We start from the raw sequence: 20,247 nt of genomic DNA on the forward strand, positions 1-20,247 counted from the left end.
AAGTTTTTTTCTGTTGATGTGTGAGCACCAGTCAGGTTTAGCTCTGCTTCAGAAAGTTGGGTCTTCGTGATCAAGTAGAATCCAGTCATTAGTCTGAAGTGGAGATAGCACGAGTATATATACCAGGGCACCGAAGTTAACAAGAGAGTGTCAGTGTGAGTGTGCACCCGTGTGCTTGAGTGTCAGTAAATTCGTGACAGGGTTTTGGTGCATTTTTGATGGAAACAGGGCAGTGGCTGCTTTGACTTTTTTTTCTTCTCTAGTTTCTCAACTCCTACATTCCTGATCAAACTGTGTGACAGGTCCTGTGAGACGTCTCTCCTTCTCTGGTGTTCAGACAGAATGAATCATATAAACATCAGATAACCGGAATGCTTTCATATAGAGTCCTGCTACAGTACACGAGGAACAGCAGGCTTTTCTTAACTCACAGAGGCACTCCTCTGTGAGCAGGTTCACCGAGCCAAGCTGGCAAAAGATATAGGAAACCACATAAATTCTATTAAATGTGCAGTTATATTTTTTATATATATATATATATATATATATATATATATATATATATATATATATATATATATATATATATATATATATATATATATATATATATATATATATATATATATAGTCATTCGCATGTTTATCCTGTGCTGTTTCACCAAGATATTTTTATCAGCCAACCAAAACACTGAGCTATGTCTTTAGCAGAAATCTCAGTTGTGCTAAGTTAAAAGAAAAAGTAGTAGAAATTATGCAGCTAAACAGTTAGTGTTTGTTAAGAGGGCTGCCAATGAAAATGCATTGATCGAGCCAGTGAGCCTCCACTACCACCACCTCCAGCTGGGACGGCATCCAAAACTGTCATCTGGTAATAGAGAGAGTTTGTGGTTGTTTTCAGCAAGCTGAAATGTCAGGAGAGAGGTTTGTGTATCATTTAACAATATTTATTTATTTTTTATTTAATGTGTCTCATTACTGTCCTGACAATACAAAAAATAAGGTTATGGTTAAGGTGACAAGTAGCATGGATTAATGACATTAACGCATTCCTTTAAAAAAAATTGTTCACTAGATGTTGCATTTATATTAAGGTTTGTTTACAATACGTTTTAAGCAGGCTGTAATATATAGTGGAAATATGATTTAATATTTTAAGAAACATCCCCCCTTCTATAAAGAAAATATCACTGCAACCAGAAAAATCTCAATGTTTTTTTTTTCTTTTTCTTATTGATAGCCAACACAGAAATGTTATTAATGGTAATAGGAGGCATACACAGCACAGTCTGCTACAAACTTATTTTAGGTTTGTTTAATGTATTCATATTTTCAGCAGTGACTTGAAAAAGTTGCAAAACACATGTGACCATGTTAAAATTAGTAATACCACAGTAATATTATTCCACCACAGTATTAAGACCAGTTCATGCTTTTCCATTCCATGAGTCAAGGGTACATGTGATGTAAATTTTGTCGTCCCCGTGTGCTAGTAATTGCTATATCCTGTAAAAAATGCAAAGTCACAGCCTTCTAGAAATATCGACATACAATATGCAGGGCAACCTGACCATCTGCATAACAGACCAATGTATATCTATTATAGAATGAATAGAACCATGTCAACTGTCTGATTTGAAAGTTAGTCATGCAATACCATGAACTGACCTTTATGTATCATAATATAGCTGGTAACCTGTCTTGGATGTACCCTGACTTTCTTGCTATGTTAGCTGGGTGGATGGATGGATATAATATAATGTGTCATCTTACGCTTATTTCTAAAGAATATTATGAGATTTGGATTGATTAAAATTGATTAAACTAATGAAAGTAATTACTAATTTCAACAGGAAGCACTTTCCTTGCATTTCTACAAGAGAAAGCAGGGATTACATTAATGTCAGTTGAGTTTCTTGATCACTGATTCATTAAACAAAGACCAAACAACTGCAAAAACGTACGCACAGCTGCATTCACAAAATAATGAGGTCTCACTAGACTACGTGATCATTAAAAGAAAGACCTGAACTCTTAAACCCTACAGTGAGAGGATCCTGTCATTTTATGACGCAGTGGAGGCATTTTTCTGGCAAGGTTTGGTTTCAGATGTCTTCACTGAGGGACGAGTCACTGCAGATGAATACAAAGCTGTGATGAAGAAACACTTCTAACCTGACGTGTGTTGTCCACTTCCATAGGGCTTGATGAAAGTATGTCAATCATAGCTTGTGGCCTTCACAATCAACAACCATGATTGAAACACCTATGAAATCTTTGTGTCTGACAGTGCTCTCCACCACCTAATCAAAGCAAGAAATCAGGGAATGCGTTACAGAATGTGGTTTTCATCCCTCCAGTAGAGTTCAGGGATGTGGGGAACTAATGCAGAGGTGCACTGAAGCTGTTCTGGAGGTATGTGGTTCCTTGTCAACCATCTGCCGTTTTGTTGTTGACTTTGACAGCAAGTACAAAAAGAGCAGCTGTAAGCAAGTGAAGAAGATAAATTAAACTAAAGCTAAATGTACAAAAGCAGAAGTAAATCGCCATCCGACAATCAGCAGCTTCAGCACTTTTACATTCAGTTATTACATCCACTTAAAAGACCGAGTCACAGCAAACACAAGTCATTCAGTTGCCATCTGTGTTTTCTGCAGTTTCCTCATGTGTGAGAACTATTTGGTCAATTTGCCTGATTTGTGTAACTCATAACTTTTCACGTGTGATGGAAGCACCGAAAGTAATGGCAAAAAGAAACCCTTCACCTCTGATGTTTGATTTCTGTTCCTTGAACTGCTTCCTCCTGTCAGTCCTATAATGTTGTCAAAAGTCAATTATCAATCCTCAGCGTGATTAAAGGTTCAGCTGGTATATTGTAATTGGAAACTGAAATCAATGGAATGCAATTATAGCCTGGAAATTGGATCAGAAAATATGAGTATATTGCAAAGTTACACTTCCCATTTAGTTGTAATTTTTAATTATCTCATGTTCCTCCTTCTCTTCCATGATGTTCTTTACTCACTGTTTTCCACACAGACAAGGACTGGTGTAAGGGGTTCACTCTAGGAAATAATCAGAAATGGACATTTTTGTCATGTCAGAGAGCATGAAGAAGTGCTGGCATAGTAGCATCAACGTTGTGCCCACACGTTTCAAATTAAAGTGATCAAACAGTTTTGATCTGAAAGGTACAGCTAGAGGAGGGCAGAGACAGAGGGGTGACTTTCAGTGATCTAAAGAGCCAGACTGTGTTTAAACACTGAGCCCAGACCTGCTGATGAGATCGTATCACGGGTCGTCACCAAAGGCCACTGCAGGTTAATAACATCCTCTGACATAGTGCATGAACTGTTACGAGCTGAACACACACTTAGTCAGACATGCCCGCACACATACCAGCACACAGTAGATGGTGAAAATTATCACAAAAACAGGAAACATTCTAGAGATTGTGCTCTCAGTAGCAGTTAAAATGCTGAAAAAAGAATGCAGAAAGTTATTGTTGAAACATCAAATCATAAAAACATATGAAAGTATAATATTCTCAGTGTGAAGCCTATTTTAAGTAGTTGTCATGGTGTTATTGATGCCTATTTCTAGTCTCCAAAGCATATTATAAGATTTTGAGCAATTGAACTATGAAAGAAATGTACCTGCATTTGAAAGATGGTCTCTTGTACTGTAGCAACCCTCTGCTTGCATGTTCATGCATAAGAAATGCATAAAACCTCTGCGGTTAAATGGATGAAATGATGCATATTCACTCACAGCAGCCTTTCGTACCTGGTGGTCAGACTGCAGTCACTGTTTTCAGCCTAACAATGACACAATATCTCCAAATGCCATGCATCAACTCACTCATTAGTCCTTTCCTAAGCAAACTTCCTCGTCTTTTTTTTTCTGGCCTGCATCCTTCTCATATGCCTCATTGCCGCTGGCGTAAGTAATAACCAAAGAGTGAGCACGACAAAAACAGATTGGATTGAATCTGTGGCTCAGAGGAAATGTTTTCATAGCAATATTGTTTGTGTTTCAGATGTATATCTCACACTCATTAAAAAAAACATGGGATTTATTTATCTGCCTGTGACAAAATACGTAGTGTGTATAATGTCTGTAAAAAAAAATGTTAAAAAATAACTACCTCCTGTGGATTTTTCCAACATTATTGTCTCAAAATATTCAATCAGAGCAGATCCCTTGGTGCTATTTGGCATGAATCAAAAGGAATAAACATCAGTTTATGTAGAAAAATATTGACTGCAAATGCAGGGATTTAAAATACAATAGTGCAACCAATCATGATGCACCTGAAGAATGTGACTTCCACTGAAAGTTATTAGGAGAGATTTCAAATGGCAGAAGATGAAGACGAGCTCTCTGAGGACCAGTGAGTTGACTGCAATGTTCTGCAAAATAATACATGAAATAGACATTATTTATGACCATATTTCCCTCATGGTCTCTGCATTGTGTGACATACTGTAAATTGTGTCACCATTAATGCAGTTTCTTCTTTTGCAGTGGTTTAAAGCAACTAATTGGATTGTTAATGCTCCCAGCTGTTTCAGCTTATGCCCCTCACCTCTTAACATTTGCTTACATGGAAATCTGCATTAATTCACATTTTATTTTACATTTTCAGTATCAACCATATCCATAGTTATCCAATCACCTTGAAATTGGGACAAACATTTAGATGGAGGTCCTGGTTATTTCTAGCATGTCCGAGACCCTTTTGACCTATTATTCGTTGACAACAGCTGATGCAGTAGTTCTTCAGTGTAGAAAGGGGGTGTCAGACTCATTTTAGTACAGGGGCAACATTCAGCCCAATTTGATCTCAAGTGGACTGAACCAGTAAAACTGTAACATAATAACCTATAAATAGTGAAAACTCCAAATTTTTCCTTTGTTTTAGTGCAAAAATGTTCACATTTTAGGAATGATCTTTTTACAAAACATTATGAACAACCTGAAATTTCTTAAGAAAAATAAATTTCAGCAACATCATGCCTCTGTTTATCATTTGTACATTACCACCTACAGATCACAGAGTGTCTACAAAGGCACAAAACATTAACAACTGGAAGTGAACAATATAGTAATTTACTTTATGATCAGAATGACAAAAGTTAGACAAAAAAAAGACAAAAAACCAATAAAACAAGACAAAATGTTACAAAAATGAGACATAAAAGGAAAAAGGGAGAGACAAAATGAAAAAAATGAGACAACACCAAACAAAACAAAAAAAGACAAAAAATTGGACAAAGAAGTTACAATGTGACAAAAAATAGACAAATGACAAAAACGAGCCAAAAATGTAGACAGATGACACAAACAAGACAAAAAATGACAAAAGCAAAAACAAAATGACTAAAATAGACAAACAACACAAGCAAGACAAAGAAAACACAAAATGACAAAAACAACACACAAAACAACAAATAAAGTGAAACACAAAATGACAAAAATAAGACAAAAACAAGTGAGACAAAAAGGAAACACAAAACGACAAAAACATGAGACAAATGACCAAAGTTAGACGAAAAAAGACAAAAAACAAGACAAAATTTAACAAAAATGAGACACAGAATGACAAAATAACAATGAACAATGTAGTATTTTACTTTACGATCAAAACAACTTGTCAAGGTCTAAAAATTATTTTTAAATATAGCTTTACAAATGTACAATTTGTAATTAATGTCTCCTCTGTAATTTTTACACTTTACAAAGTTGTCCCACAGGCCGGATTGGACCCTCTGGTGAGCCAGTTATGGCCTGTGGGCTGCATGTTGGACACCCCTGCTCTAGAGGCTAAAACCAAAGAGATGATGTGATATCCTTCCACTGCCTTGTGAGCAGCCACGACGTACATCTCTTTCTCAGTGATGGAGCCTAATCACAAGCTCACTAAGCTCTCTGGCTTTAGTCATGACTTCCAGTTGAGGACTAAATGACTAGAGAACCGCAGCATCACCTGTTGTCAATTTATAGTGTATCAGAATACTGCAGGACATGGTAGAAATTACCAGGACCTTTTAAAATGATACGGAAGTTGTTTTGTTTTGCTTTGTTTTTTCCAAGTGATGACAATTTCAAGAGATATGAATAGTTTTGGACATGGCATTTGGAGTAAAAAGCACCAACTTTTGTCACTTGTTTGTCATTTTCTGCCTACTGTGCAGATAAAAATTCACAATAGCTAAAAATTTGGCGTGGGTATGAATAGTTAGTTGCTCAACTGTACACACAAAGAAAACCACAAGAAAAGTAGAAAACACAAGAAATACTAAGAGTGAGCGGATCAACATCACCAGATTGACTATTTCTCCCACTTTAAATTCAGTTTAAATCCCTTTAGCATATTTTGGCTGGGGCAGTAAATGTAAAAATGCTGAACATGTAGAATAACACATGATCTTAATTGGTGTCTGCTGAAGTTAGAACGTGGGAGTACACACTGTGCACCCCGAGGCACACTGAACCTCCTGTACCTGGTATTAAACCAGCGGAGACACAACCTCTGCAGGATGGAGTCAGGAGGAAGAAGAGATGAAGGGGAGGAAATGTGGCTATGAATGTTTCTGGAGCCCTCGCTTTTAGGCATTACTCATCTAATGGTCTGTTAATGAATATGTGGGCTCTTTTATCAACGTGGACATTTGGTTTTTTTCCAAACCACTCAATTAAGCCTACATCGCTGAGTCATTCTTCGGTGAGGTGTGTAGTTGTTTGCCACAGATATGTCGTGACATTAAATCTAATGTGATTGTGTATTTCTAATGGGTTCTCTGTTCAAATTTGATCTTTGTTTTGAAATTTTGAAATTCAATGGCATTGTGTTGTATTTTATCCCCATTTCTTCGACAAGGGAATCAGAAAAACGTTCAATTTGTACAAAAAAAAAAACAAAAAACAAACAAGTGAAGTTATTGCACAAAAAACAAGTAAGTTAGAGTGTTTATTATTTATGCAGAGTTTTCTCACTGATATGTCAACAACCTGTCTCCTCCGGTTAGTCTTCTCTCAGAAGGATGTTGTCCTTAATTAGTTCCTTCCTATTTCAGAGTCATCACCTGCTCAGACATCGGCTGTGTTCATAAACACTGATGATTTACTCCGCACTAAGTTTGTTCGCTAATGTTGTCTCCCTTGGCAACCACCCATCTTGGTCACAGAGATCAAGTCAAGTTATGTCACTGGTATTTGTAGAGCACTTTTCAAACAATAGACGTTTGAGCCAAAGTGCTTTTAAGTAGAGGAATAAGATTAACGTCACAAATGTACCAAACACGTTTAAATATTAACGTTAAAACCCTATATTGTTAAATTTTTAATTTGTCAAATAATTTCAGAGCTTGTGCAAATCTCCCTGACTGTATTGCAGATAGACTAATCCGACAGCTGATTAATGTGTTGTGCATTACTATTGTGACAGAAAGGAACTGAGCATATTTGAAGTGACAGTAAAGGCAGTGATGTTTGGGTGAATTGCAGTTAGCTGTGCTTCTTCTGACAGATAAAACTCATTTGTGTGAATGTGGAAGTTATTCAGTTGTAAAGCACTCGTCTAACATTGGTTCTGACGTTGGCTTTGAGGAAAAAACCGAAAAAAAAAAAAAACATGAACATAGCACTTTTCACTGCCCTCCATAGTCAGACCAAGTGTATTAAAAAATAGTATTCACTTACTCACGAGTTTGCCATTTGAATCGTTAAACCCAATGATTTCTTGCACTCAAATCAGAAAAAAAGAAGAAAATTGCAACATATGATTGCGTATACGAGGGATTGAGGTGAGTGAACACAGTGGACCTAACAAGCTGGTAGGATACATGCGGCGAGGCAGCTCACCATCTCAGAAAGCCATTGAGACAGGGGGATTTACTAGAGATTTACAGAAGATTTACTAAAGTTCAATATATTTCATGGAGCAGAGCAAACTGCTTCCCTGCTGGAGCAACAAATAACGGCACGGAACAGAAATGACGTGTTCCTCGGATGAGTGAATTATTTGAAAGGCAAATTTTCAACTCATAGCCACTTTTGCAGGATTTCCTTGACATTTGATGTCTGTATACATACATTAGAGTGTTATATAGAGGTTTTCTAGTGAAGTATCACCACTTTCATAAAAGCAATGACTACATTCACACACTTGACTATAGAATTTGAAATTGGCTTTTGATGGTCCATATCGGTTCACAATGAAATTGCTGTTTCAATATGTAAAGTTAGACTTTTACTGCATATCAAGGCTGTATTACAGCCATCCACTGTACATTTACACTACCATTCAAAAGGTTGGGGTCATGCAGACAATTTCCTGTTTTCCATGAAAACTCACACTTTTATTCATGTGGGTTTTGTAATCACCAATTAGCCTTTCAACACCATTAGCTAACACAATGTAGCATTAGAACACAGGAGTGATGGTTGCTGGAAATGTTCCTCTGTACCTCTATGGAGAAATTCCATTAAAAAATCAGCCGTTTCCACCTAGAATAGTCATTTACCACATTAGCAATGTCTGGACTATATTTCTCTTAATTTAATGTTATCTTCATTCATTCATTAATTCATTCTCTAAGCAGCATAATAGGGCCATGGATGAACTAACCTGGAATAGATGTTGTTTCTCTTTGCAGTAGATGGATGGCATTTCCTCCTGTTGCATAGACACCAACATGAACCTGTCTTCTATCATTTTCTCACTATCATCAAACTAGCTTAATTGCAGTTTGTCCAAAATGTGAGGGTTTTGCAGTAGATGATGCAGCAACATACTCCCTAAACACTTATAATACAGTGACACAAGTTTTGTTCTCTACACCACAGTGGATTTCATGAAAACATGACTTCAATGATTTTACCTTTAATTCAAAGTTAAAAATTAAAATATTAGCTGAACCTTTTAGGATTTACAGCCACTTTTTAACATGCTCCCTTCATTTAAACAGGCTCAAAAGTAATTGGATAGCCAGACATAATTGTAAATTTGAGGATTATTTTTAATACTTGGATAAAAGTCCTTTGCAGGCACTAAGTGCTAGAAATCTGCAACCCATGGGCTTCACCAAATGCTGAGCTTTCTCTCTGGAGACATTTTATCGGGCCTTTACCTCTGCAGACTTCAGTTGTTGCTTTTTTCTGCTTTTAGTTTTCTCTTCAGTATGTAAAAAGCAGCTCAACTGGGTGGAGGTCAGATGACAAGCTCTGCCTTTTTTTTTTTTTTTTTTTTTTGCCTGAAGAAGCTGTTAAGTGCCTTTATGGTAGGTTTTGGTCCATTATCCGTCCAGACTGTGAAGCACCGTCCTCTCAGTTTTGCAGCATTCTGACTGAGTCTGAGCAGAAAGTAAAGCTTTGTACACTTCACAATCCATTCTGCTCATTCTGCCATCAGTCACATCAACAGCAGTGACCCAGGTTCATCGGCACCCATATATGCCCATGTCATAACCCCCATTAAAAGGATCCCTTTGTCTATAAAATGGCACTGACACTGTATTGAAAAGGTGCAAGCTTCTCTAATAATCTGTTTTAAATTAAACGTGAAGAATATACAGAGGACTATAGAAGTTTTATTAGTGATGCATGTCTGCATCACTAATATGCACTAAACGTTTCCCAAACTTGCGACTCATAGCAACAACTGAGCTTGCAAGATGTCCGATTGTGCAAATTTGTTAACAGTGTGTTACGGACAGTTTGTGTTTCATTTGTAGGGTATTAAAAGTAATGAAGGCCTTCCGAAAATGTTTTCTATGACTATCCACTGTTTTATTGGTTTTCTTTTGGTTCATACCGCATTTAAGTCAGCAGATACAGGTAAGTGGTGATCTGTTGGATACGGGTGACTGAACTCTAAAACACAGGCTATGCAATACACTTGTATTATGCTTTTTTTTTAAAGTGATGCACTTGTGCAAAACTATAACCTAAATCATCAAATCATCTGTAAACATACCTAAATTCATCAGATGCACTTTGAAGAGACAAATTCCGCAAATGTAACAATCCAAAACTGTCCTGAAAATGGAGTAACTGTGTGAAATATTTTAACTATACAGCACTTGGTGTCAATCTGCTTTGTGTAACACTGATTTTAACCAGCCTCTGTGTCTTTCTGTGCTTTCATTAGGGTGTAGGAACTGACCCCCACACTATCTTGGCTCTGCCCCCTGACTCCAAACTGGCCAAAGAAAAAGAGGAGGGGCCTTCATTCCAGCAACTGGAATCAGACGAGATGACCATCAGGATAGGTAGAGCTGGACCTCTCTCAGGCAAGCCTCCCTTCATATACCCACATCAGCGGTTTTGTGCTGGATTCCAGAAAAACAAAGCATATCACATGTCATCACAGGATCTTACAAGCATTTGCAGCTGCACTGGCACCGTGAATGCTCACCTGAAGCTTCTCTGATGGCTACTTCTCTCCTGGCTTTTCACTGTCCTGATTTTCCCACTTTTTTCCATCTGTCTTATCTGTCCCGTACACCTCATTAAATTTTCGACTAACTATGAATGGTGTTTTATGATTTTTCTCAGTCGCTTTGGTACATTTCTCGAATCATCCTCGACATTTGCAAAATAGTAAGTGCATTTCTCAAAACAGTTTGTACAAATAGCAAAACACCATGCATTATCTGCAAAAGCCAGTCTCTTGCTCAAAATTCTTAGTTCATCTCAGCACCCATGGTTATGTTCCAGCCCTGTTGGCCTGGCATTATTAGATTTAGAAAAAAAAATCTAATGCAAATGTATAGAAATATCCTTGACATATTATAACAATTTGTTCAACCATTTTGCATGTAAAGACTTATGTGATGAACTAATGCCTAAATGTTGTGGAGGGTGAGATTATTCAACAGAGACCCATTATAATACATTTTGATCAACATGACATAAGCAATTGATGTAGGAAACAGCAGAGAATTCTACATAATCATTTGCATGGATGTACCAAAGCATTTGCAACTTGTTCAAAGAAATGAGAAGCTTTTTTTTTGATGTGCACAAGTAACACAATGATGTGCAGATTGCAAAAGTAATTTTGAAAATTTCAATTCTGATCTGAGAAATGTGCCAAAGCAATTGAGAAAAACTGTAATCGGGATTGCTCTTGGGAAACTATCCTTTGTTCAGAACTCTTACCTCTCTACAAGCAATCTCTCACAATTTCTCCAATAAGTCACCGACATAATGTACTGTTTTACACATTGACGTTGTCACACTTGTCTAGATTGCTTTAAAATTGCGATGACATAAAATACATTTTCTCGTCTACGAGACAAGAAAAGAGTCTAATTTTGTGCTGTGCTGCAGTTGAAGTGTGGAGATAATGAACACATCTCATCTCCCAACAAATCAAAGAAAGATTATATCATAATTCGCTATTAAACACAGAATGGATACTCATTTACATAAGTACATCAAGGTGGAAAATTGTCGAAGAAATGAATGCAGGAAAACAAATCAGATGAAGTGGAAAAGAAGCCTGATGAGCAAGCTGTGCGAAGGAAATTAGTCATATGTTTGTTAGGAAGCTGTTGGTTGGTACCATTTTAGATATAATGACATTTTAATTCATATGCTATGTTTCATTTGTTCTTAAGCTGGCTGTCTGTCTGTGTTTATATGGAGTTTAAGTACAGCAGTGACTCTCCATCAAAGAGACTCTAGATTTCAAACCAAATTATATACAAGAGCAAGTGGAGCAAATACTAGAAACAAGAAAAGCACTCAGAGAGAGCAATACTCAATCATCGTATCAATTCCGACTTCCAGAAATCTTGAAAAAATGTGTGTCAGAAATCACGGCACTATAGAATCTGGCCATTTAATATAGATGTCCCCACAAACAAAATGACCTCGCACTGAGCACAGGCTGTATTATGCAAATGTACAGATACTGAATCGTGTGACCTAAAGATGTAGAGGGCAGCAAGAATTGATGGGATTCGGAAACACCCCCACAAACACCCCCACAATGTCATTTAATAGGATCGCAATCATGTGATTGTCAGCAGGCAGCTGATGTAGCATTCACTTGTAGTCAGAGTTACAGTGACGCCTTGACGCTATCTCGCAATGATACAGAAATCTTTAACAAATACGCGGATCCAGGCTATAAGACTCATCACTGCCAAAATCTAATCACTTGACCCTTGTGTCATTTCTGAACCTGCCTGAAAATTTCATCCAAATCCTTTAGTCCGTTTTTGAGTAATGTTGCTAACAAACAGACAAACGTCTGCCGATCGTCACATAACACTGCTGTTCCTAGGCGGAGTAATGAGATGATAGTGATTGACAGCACGTCACGCTCCCTGTTGTAGACATTATGTGTTTATTTTTCTTCTCTAATATCACAAAGAGCTCACACTGAGAAATCTGATAATGAGCATTATTTGTTGAGACTCACAAACAGTGACGACCAAGTAGAAAGAGGAAGAAAACAAGGCATCTTTTATCTAATTATACCCAAAGGAGTTGCTGCTGTGTTCCACTGACTTTTAATGAGGAAATGCAAAGGTGCATGGAGGAGGGCACCAGCTCAGAACACCTTCTCTCATTTATTACAGATCATTCCCTGCACTGTGTAGTTCATACAATAACACAAAAAAGTTTTTAAGTGTTATAAAACACTGTTTGCTTCCAGCTCGCAATCCAGCTGCCATCATATTCCACATTGAGCAGACTGAGACCACTCGAAAAGGAGGGTCTCTGTTTCAGTTGCTTTGGCACATTTTGACTGACAGTTTTCCCACCACCTAAAATAAACTGAATCAAATGGACAGACACTACCAAGTGTGACTGGACCAGCCCAAGCTCAGGTGTTACAGTGTCCTTGAACAACTATGGGAAATTAAAAAATGCCTACTTTCTGCACAGTTTGCCTGACAGAGTCATGTTGCAGATTTAACACTCAGACTATTGCTATATTTAATAGATTAAACAGAAGTTTATTTCAAATAATCCAACATTTATCAGCTCAACATAGAATAACAATATGTAAATAGTTGCACAACACAAGAGGGGGAACAGTTGTGACTTACCACAGTTGCCAGCATACAAGAAACATAGTTCTCATGCATCACTCTCTCACCAAGATGCTGACTTAAGGCCATGTCATGCTTTCCATGAAATATCCATGAGGGTACGTGTTACATAAATTTTGCCAGGGTCGGGCGCCCGTATAGCTCAACGCGTTGAGCAGGCGACCCATGTATAGGGGCTGGTCCCCGATGCAGCGGCCCGGGTTCGATTCCCGCTCGCGGCCCTTTGCTGCATGTCTTCTCCAGACTCTTCTCCCCTGTTTCCTGTCTCTCTCTCACTGCGCCTATCTAATAAAGCCGCCAAAAAAAAAATAAATAAATAAAAAAAAATAAATAAAAAAAATTTTGCCAGGGTCCCTGTGAATCACCCTTTGGTTGTCTGCAAGCCGCCCAAAATTGACTTTGTAGACTGTTTCCACTGCAAATTTGCCAATTACAAAACAAGTGGTGCCTAAAATAAATGCTGGAGAGTGTGTGAAGAGATTCTCCTTCATCCACAACTTTATAACTACTCCTTACAAGAGTTGTAACTGTAGTAGTTACTGCCAGAAGTTAGACGTGTTTTGATTTGTGCATGCCTTCCATTAACGGAGCGCAAACACAGTTGGAAGTTCTAAATTCTCCACAAGTCCTGTGATATATCTTCCTGCTGTGAACAATCATCTCAGAATTACTGACATTGACGCCGTGCTCCGGCTCAATCTGTAGCTGCAAATTCCATAAAAAGTGCAAGGTCACATCCTTTCAGCAACATTCACTGAAGCCTTGTGCGTTTTTCTGAGTTCAATGTGAGGGTGTATGTGTAGCAGACCGACACATGGCTCTTGTAGTATGGAATGAACCACGTGTGCATCTGCTGTATGCTTTCAGAGTCTGCATCGGTCATGCAGAAACCATGAACTGGCCTTTACGGGTCGCTTCTCCATTTGGCAACACCTCTCCTGTTAATTACTATGTGTTTTTTCCACTCACTCAATAATGGTACAGTATAAAAGGAAATGATTCCTCTGGGATATTCTCAGTGTAGCACAAACTTAATGCCTCACATGGAATCTTTGTCAATTAGCACCTTGCCTGGAGAATCCCATCAGTGACTAATTAACAATAGGAAAAAAATGTGCCAATGGGAATTGATTTTTTTAGACATCAGCAAATACACGTTTTTTTTTTCTCTTTTTTTTGTGTAATTATTTTTCTGTTGTCTCCAATTATAATTATGTAAAGTAGCCCATCTTTTTTACAGCAGAGCAGATATTTTGACTGGTCAAAGCAGAAGAAGCATAGGTGGAACTAATAACATTAGTTCCAGTCACATGTCCAGGAAGACACTTTCATTGAGGTGCCGTTTGCAGTGACACGCCTCTGAAACTTCCACCTAAATTAAATGCAGCTAATTACACACCTGCCTTTCCCGCTGACATACAGAACTGTCTGCTAAATTTATTTTCATTATTTTCAGTTAATTCATGCAGACACAGACTCTTTGGAAGCAACCTTAGGACTGCTAATTAATCAAAATTGCTGCAAGATTGGGTTCTTCTTCTTTTTTTGTTTCTTTTGTGACTGCGTGTGCACATCTCAGTCATTTTATCTGATTCACTCCTCCTTTACATTTCCATTACTGTCATAGTGACCTCACATATACACTGAGATTTTATGGTGATGATAATGGCATCTTTTCATACTTTCAAAACTCAGGGAACTTTCATTGATGTTAGGACTGTTGTCAGGTACAGTTGCTGATTGTTAGATCTGAAGTGAGAAGTCTTGAATTGCTTTGATGTTCCTTTTCAGGCACCTCTCACAGTTGACAGCCAGAGGTGCTCAACTGGAGAACAAGTCGAAGAAAGACAGAAACCCTTGAAAACTTGAAGAACTAGGAGACTGTACTCAGACAAAATAGAGAAGGAAGAATAAGCCTGTTTCTGAGCAGACAGCGGCATTGTTCTTTTAAGCTACAGCTCAAATAATGTTCCTGCACTCTTGAAAAATCATTTACTGTTCAACAGTGCTATTATTTCATTGTTATCAAACATAGAAATGAATTCCAGCATTAGTCATTGTGCACAGTGATGGTACATTTCCTGCAGCTCTGAAGTCTACAGATTTACTGACTGTATTTCAGGCGAGCTTTTACGGATTACGAATCAGTTACAAATTTATTGCATCCCTGTGGTTAGCCTGAGGACATCTGAAATCAGTCAACCAACACAGTAAACAAAAAGGAGCATATATATAAGATCAGGCTGATTCCCGTGCCCCAGTTGGAGATCACATTGCGGTATAAGTCACTGCATATTTGACCGTGCAATTCAGAATGCAGCACATCCAATCTGCTGTTTATGTAGGAAATTCTGAAAATAAGGAGCCGTATTTCCTCATGCCAGTGTCAGTTTATTATGCAAATTTATACTTCAAAAACAGTGAATCATTTATCTGAGAAAGGCTGAATTGCCGTATTGCTGCCCAATGCAGAGTTCTCCAGTGACTGCAGTAGAACAGCTGGGGGTTACCTGACTGTAGTTAGTCCTAATTATGTTTCGTAAGACAAACTGTAAGATCAGGCTGTTATTTCACCACACCATAATTCTGCTTAACTGCATAGCTTACACGCTTGGATGAGAGGTTTGACTTTCATTCTGTTGTTTGTATACTTTCATCAGAAGCAACATTAAAACCATCTGTGCAATATTCTGTAGGTCCCACTAATGCTGTCAAAACAGCTGTGCTCCATTTCATTCTGTACCATAAGGACATTGATGTAGAATCTTGGGATGTCCTGTGGTTCCTGGCAATGGATCCTTTGGGTCCTGAGGGTTACAGGTCGGGTTGTGGATCCAGCCCTGTCTCCCAAACAATGCATTCCTATGTAGCTAAACTGCTTTTTCAATGGCATTTTGAGTTTACATTTTCTTGTCACATATTACCAGTACCAGCCAACCTCTTATTAATTGGATTGAGACTTTTAAACATGTTGCGAAAGGCTCATATTTAGCCCCAAAATGTTCTGTACAAGTAATTCTGGTGCCTAAACCTGATCAAGCTTCTAACAAGTAGGTAAATGGTCCCATATGGGACACAAGCTTCCGTCTCCTGGGTAAAATTCTTATGGCTGACTTACGCTGCAAACCACTGCTGGTGCAATCGTACATTTACGTTGTGGTGTCTTCAAACTAAACCTCTCCAGCTATGTCAGACGTACCAAATCTGCTGGGGTACAGGGAAGCAACATAAAACTTAAAGTCTTTTATTGCTTACTAATAAAATATAAGACAAACTAAAAACAGGGTCTGTGGGTTTCCTCAATCAAACAAAAGAATGAAGCAAAACAGATGCTAACATAGCAAAGCAATCTCAGAAATCCACAAAAATAAAGCAACAAATTGAGCTATGCTAACTTCCACAATTGAAAAACAATGACCGTAACCCCTGGAAGACAATGCTGTATTAAAAACTGCTGGGCATGGAAGTACCATAGGTTACTATTTTAGGTGTTGTACTGGTTAGGCAGACATGCTAATGTTTTTAGAGAAGTACAATGTGACATCCACTTCTTACACTTTTGCTTTTATATTTTTGGTTTTGTAAAGAAAAAATGGAACCCCTGTCCAGTCTCTGCATACATGGAGTGTATATTTTATGCAACAATATGCACAACTCTGTGATGTGGGGAAATCCATGACAAACAGGTCTGCTCAACTTATCGGACAATCTGTGTTTTGGGGAGGGGGTTCACTGAATTACAAGTTGTATTTCAGCTGACAACAAATCCAACCTCAAATCCCCTGGCATTTTATGCTCATGCAGTAAATACTGATTCGTGCTTTAATACAAATCAAAAGCCTAAATGTAATTCAGTCTCTGCTCATCAGCGTCAATGTCGGAGTTCCTGTCTTCCTGCTTAGTGCAACAACAGCCACAGAGGAGACACTGATCATAGCTTCAGGGCTCATGCTGTTCAAACCTGAAGGCTGAACTCTCACTGCCTCGCCGTGTTGGAAAAAAGGAAGAAATGCAAGGTTATAAAATTATATCATGCTGATCTCCACTCACAGCAGAGTGCTGTTATGGTCCTGATTACTTTGGACTTGTTCATGTTCAAGGCCTGTGTCTGGGATGTTGAGTGTTCTGACTGTGTCTTCGGTATTGACCTTAATCTGTGGTCGCACTTGAACGTGGCTAGACAGGAAGGAGAGGAGGATGAGATGTCTGTTCGCGTCAGCACATGCTTCTGCGACAAGTAGGTTATGTCTGGCGGTTCTGTCCTCCTTTATTTGGACACTGTACATCAGATCAGTCTCAGCTGACTCAGTGGAACATTGGCCAAGCCTGAGTTTGTGAGGCTTTCGCACACACACCATTTTATTTCATATCTCTGAAGCCCTGTTTAATCTACAGTCAGTAGTAACATTAGTAACCAAGCCATTAATATTACATACTTACATGCACTCACACAGTAAATCCTCTTCTTTCAGCATCCTTCAATTATCTTCATTATTTTGTGTGATTTTTCTGCCTTTAAATTATTTAAGATAACTGGTGGCTGGTCTCTTGTTTCTATCTGAAAATGCTCGATTAATTTCACAGCTCTTTCCTCTTGTTATCAGCCTCATCTTGACAGAAATCTAGTATTTTTCCAAGTGACCTCTCAGTTTCAAAGACCTTTCTGTGCAGCAGCATTTGCTGTCTTTTTAGCCATCACAGAAGATAAACAAAGCAAAAGCCTCATCTGTTCCTTTGAGATGTGTGGTATATGAATGTGGATGGTATGTTTTGCCATTTTTACTTTATTCTAATCTCCTCAGCTGCTTAGAACTGCTTAGAACCATAATTGCTTTTTTTTTTTTTCTTACTGCTGAGACAGACGTGTTCAAAAGTGTGAATATAGGTCCTATTTTTAGGAGCTCTAATGCTAAACTCACACTACAGGGGTTTTGGGGCTGATTTACCTCATTTTAACCCTCCCAAGAATCAGAGTAGAAATGTGGTCTGGGAATTAAGTAACAGCAGTTCAGCTGTTCAGCCCAGAAAATTTGTGTTAATTTTTTTTTTGTATTCATGTTATCTTATGTTCAAATCTGGATGATTAATAATATGATAGTTCTTGGTGAAGAATTGACAACTAATGTCCTCCCAACCATTTTCTCATCCTTTTTATCTTGTCATTTAGCCTTTTGCCTTTATTTTTACTCACTACAAAATACTGTTACCACCACAGCACATTCTACATTTTGTTTCCATCTTCTTCCCCAATAGATCATGTGTGGTCATGCACTGCTCCCCGACGGCTCCCTCAGGCACGATACTCTTAATAGTATTCTGTCGTGTGCGATGTGCCATTATTTTGAATTCTTTTAGAGTGTCCTTGTCTGAGATTAGAGAGAACAATATCTGTGAAGTTTTCCCATACGTGTGTCATGCAACCGGATTTTAACATCTGTGAGGATTATAAAACTGCTGCAGTGTGAGCCTGGCCTAAGAAGCCCCTTTCACAGCACTACAAATGAAACACAAACACTAGACAACATCATTTGACCTGAAGTGAAAGCAGAGATGAAGCAATATGCCTATTGATTATGTGGCATAATGATTCAATTTAAGAGTTTATTCTGCCAGAATGGATCGCATTTATGCCTCCAGGCTTATGGTTAATTTAAAATGTTTATCCACTAGTTATGGATTGAGATGTTGAATTGTTAACTCCTGTATGAAACAGGTAATACGATGTGAGTGTAGCCTCTAAAGGAACATTAACATATGCCACTCAAAAGCATGCTGGTCCGTTAACACCAAATACAATAGAAAACATTACAACATTTATACTGGATATCTATCCATCCATTATCTATACAATGCTTAATCCTCATTAAGGTCACAGGGGACTGGAGTCTTTCCCAGCTGACTTGGGGTGACGGCAGAGGACACCCTGGACAGGTCACCAGTCTATTACAGGGTTAAAAGGACTGTCGTCTTGGTCCCATAGTGTGGGAATACAATACAAAAAAGTAAACATTACAAACAAACACACATTTCCACCAATTATCTGCACGTTTCCCTTCATCATTGTGGTTTCTGTTTTCTGAGGAAGGCTGTAGACAGAATAATCCATTAAAATCATCACGCACTGTTTTTTCCTGAGCCAGTGAGACAGAATCTACATCATTTACTTGGTAAAACGGTTTTACAGATTTGCAGCCTACGCTGGGATTTGAAAAGGGATAAACAAAGGACATTTTAAAACATCTTTTTTGTCACCCATTTTTCTTTGCACAAGGGAAACCATTTCAGTCAGTGCTCAAAATTTAGGCCCCACAAGCAAGACAGAAGACACAGGCTTAGACTGCAGGAGGTAGCATCACGGTCTAAAATGTTTAGCATACTTTTAGTGAAAGTTTGGTTATAGTAGTGTGATAATCATCCACATTTTCACTCCAACATGTTTGATATTATCAAGGCAGACCCAGTTCAGGAGGTCTAAGACTGGACCTGTAAAACCTTCACATTACCAAACAATCCGGACGAAACATCAGCTCAGACCAAGATCCCAGACAAGATTTCTCCTCCAATTGTCCAGAGAGGTCAAACAAGGGAAAATCAGCCTGAGGCACCTGAAGTGTGAGACTGGCATTAAAATAAAACAAGTGTCCTTGAATCAAAGAAGGGGTTTCTTACAAGGTTGCAAAAACAAGGACGCTGATAAAAACAGAGGAAGAAGACGGCAACAGAGCCTAGGGCTTGTGACAGAATACAAACAAGCTGGAGAGCGCTGGAATGCAACACCAGGAAGCACAAAGACAACCTGGCAAAAGGTGAATGGTGAACCGGCGGTAAGTGCTGAGAGGACTAATTAGGGAAATGGATGCAGATGTGCAGGGTGGCAGGGAAGATCAAGTGATTAACTGACAGGGCAGGTGGGAGTGGCTGGTCTGAAATGACAGCATGGTTAGTGAATGGAAAAACCCAGCAGAGCAGAATGAATATGAATAATGGCAAACCATGACACTTTCATTCTTTTCACTTGATCCTTCATCATAAAGCGCTACATAACAGGACTAGAAATGGAGTCATTGATTATCTTTCAGGTTGTTTGGGATAGTAATTGAAATATCATTGTTTGTAATGTTCGACAGGTGCATGTGAAATATTAATGACTCGTGTGCTATAATAAGCCACAGCA

At 38.3% G+C, this 20,247-nt stretch overlaps 1 protein-coding gene across 2 annotated transcripts in view; it reads left to right on the forward strand.

Annotated features, from left to right (window-relative positions):
* LOC111571618 (zinc transporter ZIP11) overlaps positions 1–20,247 on the forward strand; it is a 182,643-nt gene that overhangs the window by 98,935 nt on the left and 63,461 nt on the right. Inside the window, exon 5 of one of the 2 annotated variants that reach the window (XM_023274873.3) lies at positions 10,154–10,295. In XM_023274873.3, the coding sequence (XP_023130641.2) occupies positions 10,154–10,295 (142 nt within the window). The remainder of the gene's footprint in view (positions 1–10,153; positions 10,296–20,247) is intronic. The other variant, XM_023274874.3, reaches the window with a different exon arrangement.

Source organism: Amphiprion ocellaris, chromosome 18, assembly GCF_022539595.1.
Source record: "Amphiprion ocellaris isolate individual 3 ecotype Okinawa chromosome 18, ASM2253959v1, whole genome shotgun sequence".
Classification (NCBI taxonomy): domain Eukaryota; kingdom Metazoa; phylum Chordata; class Actinopteri; family Pomacentridae; genus Amphiprion; species Amphiprion ocellaris.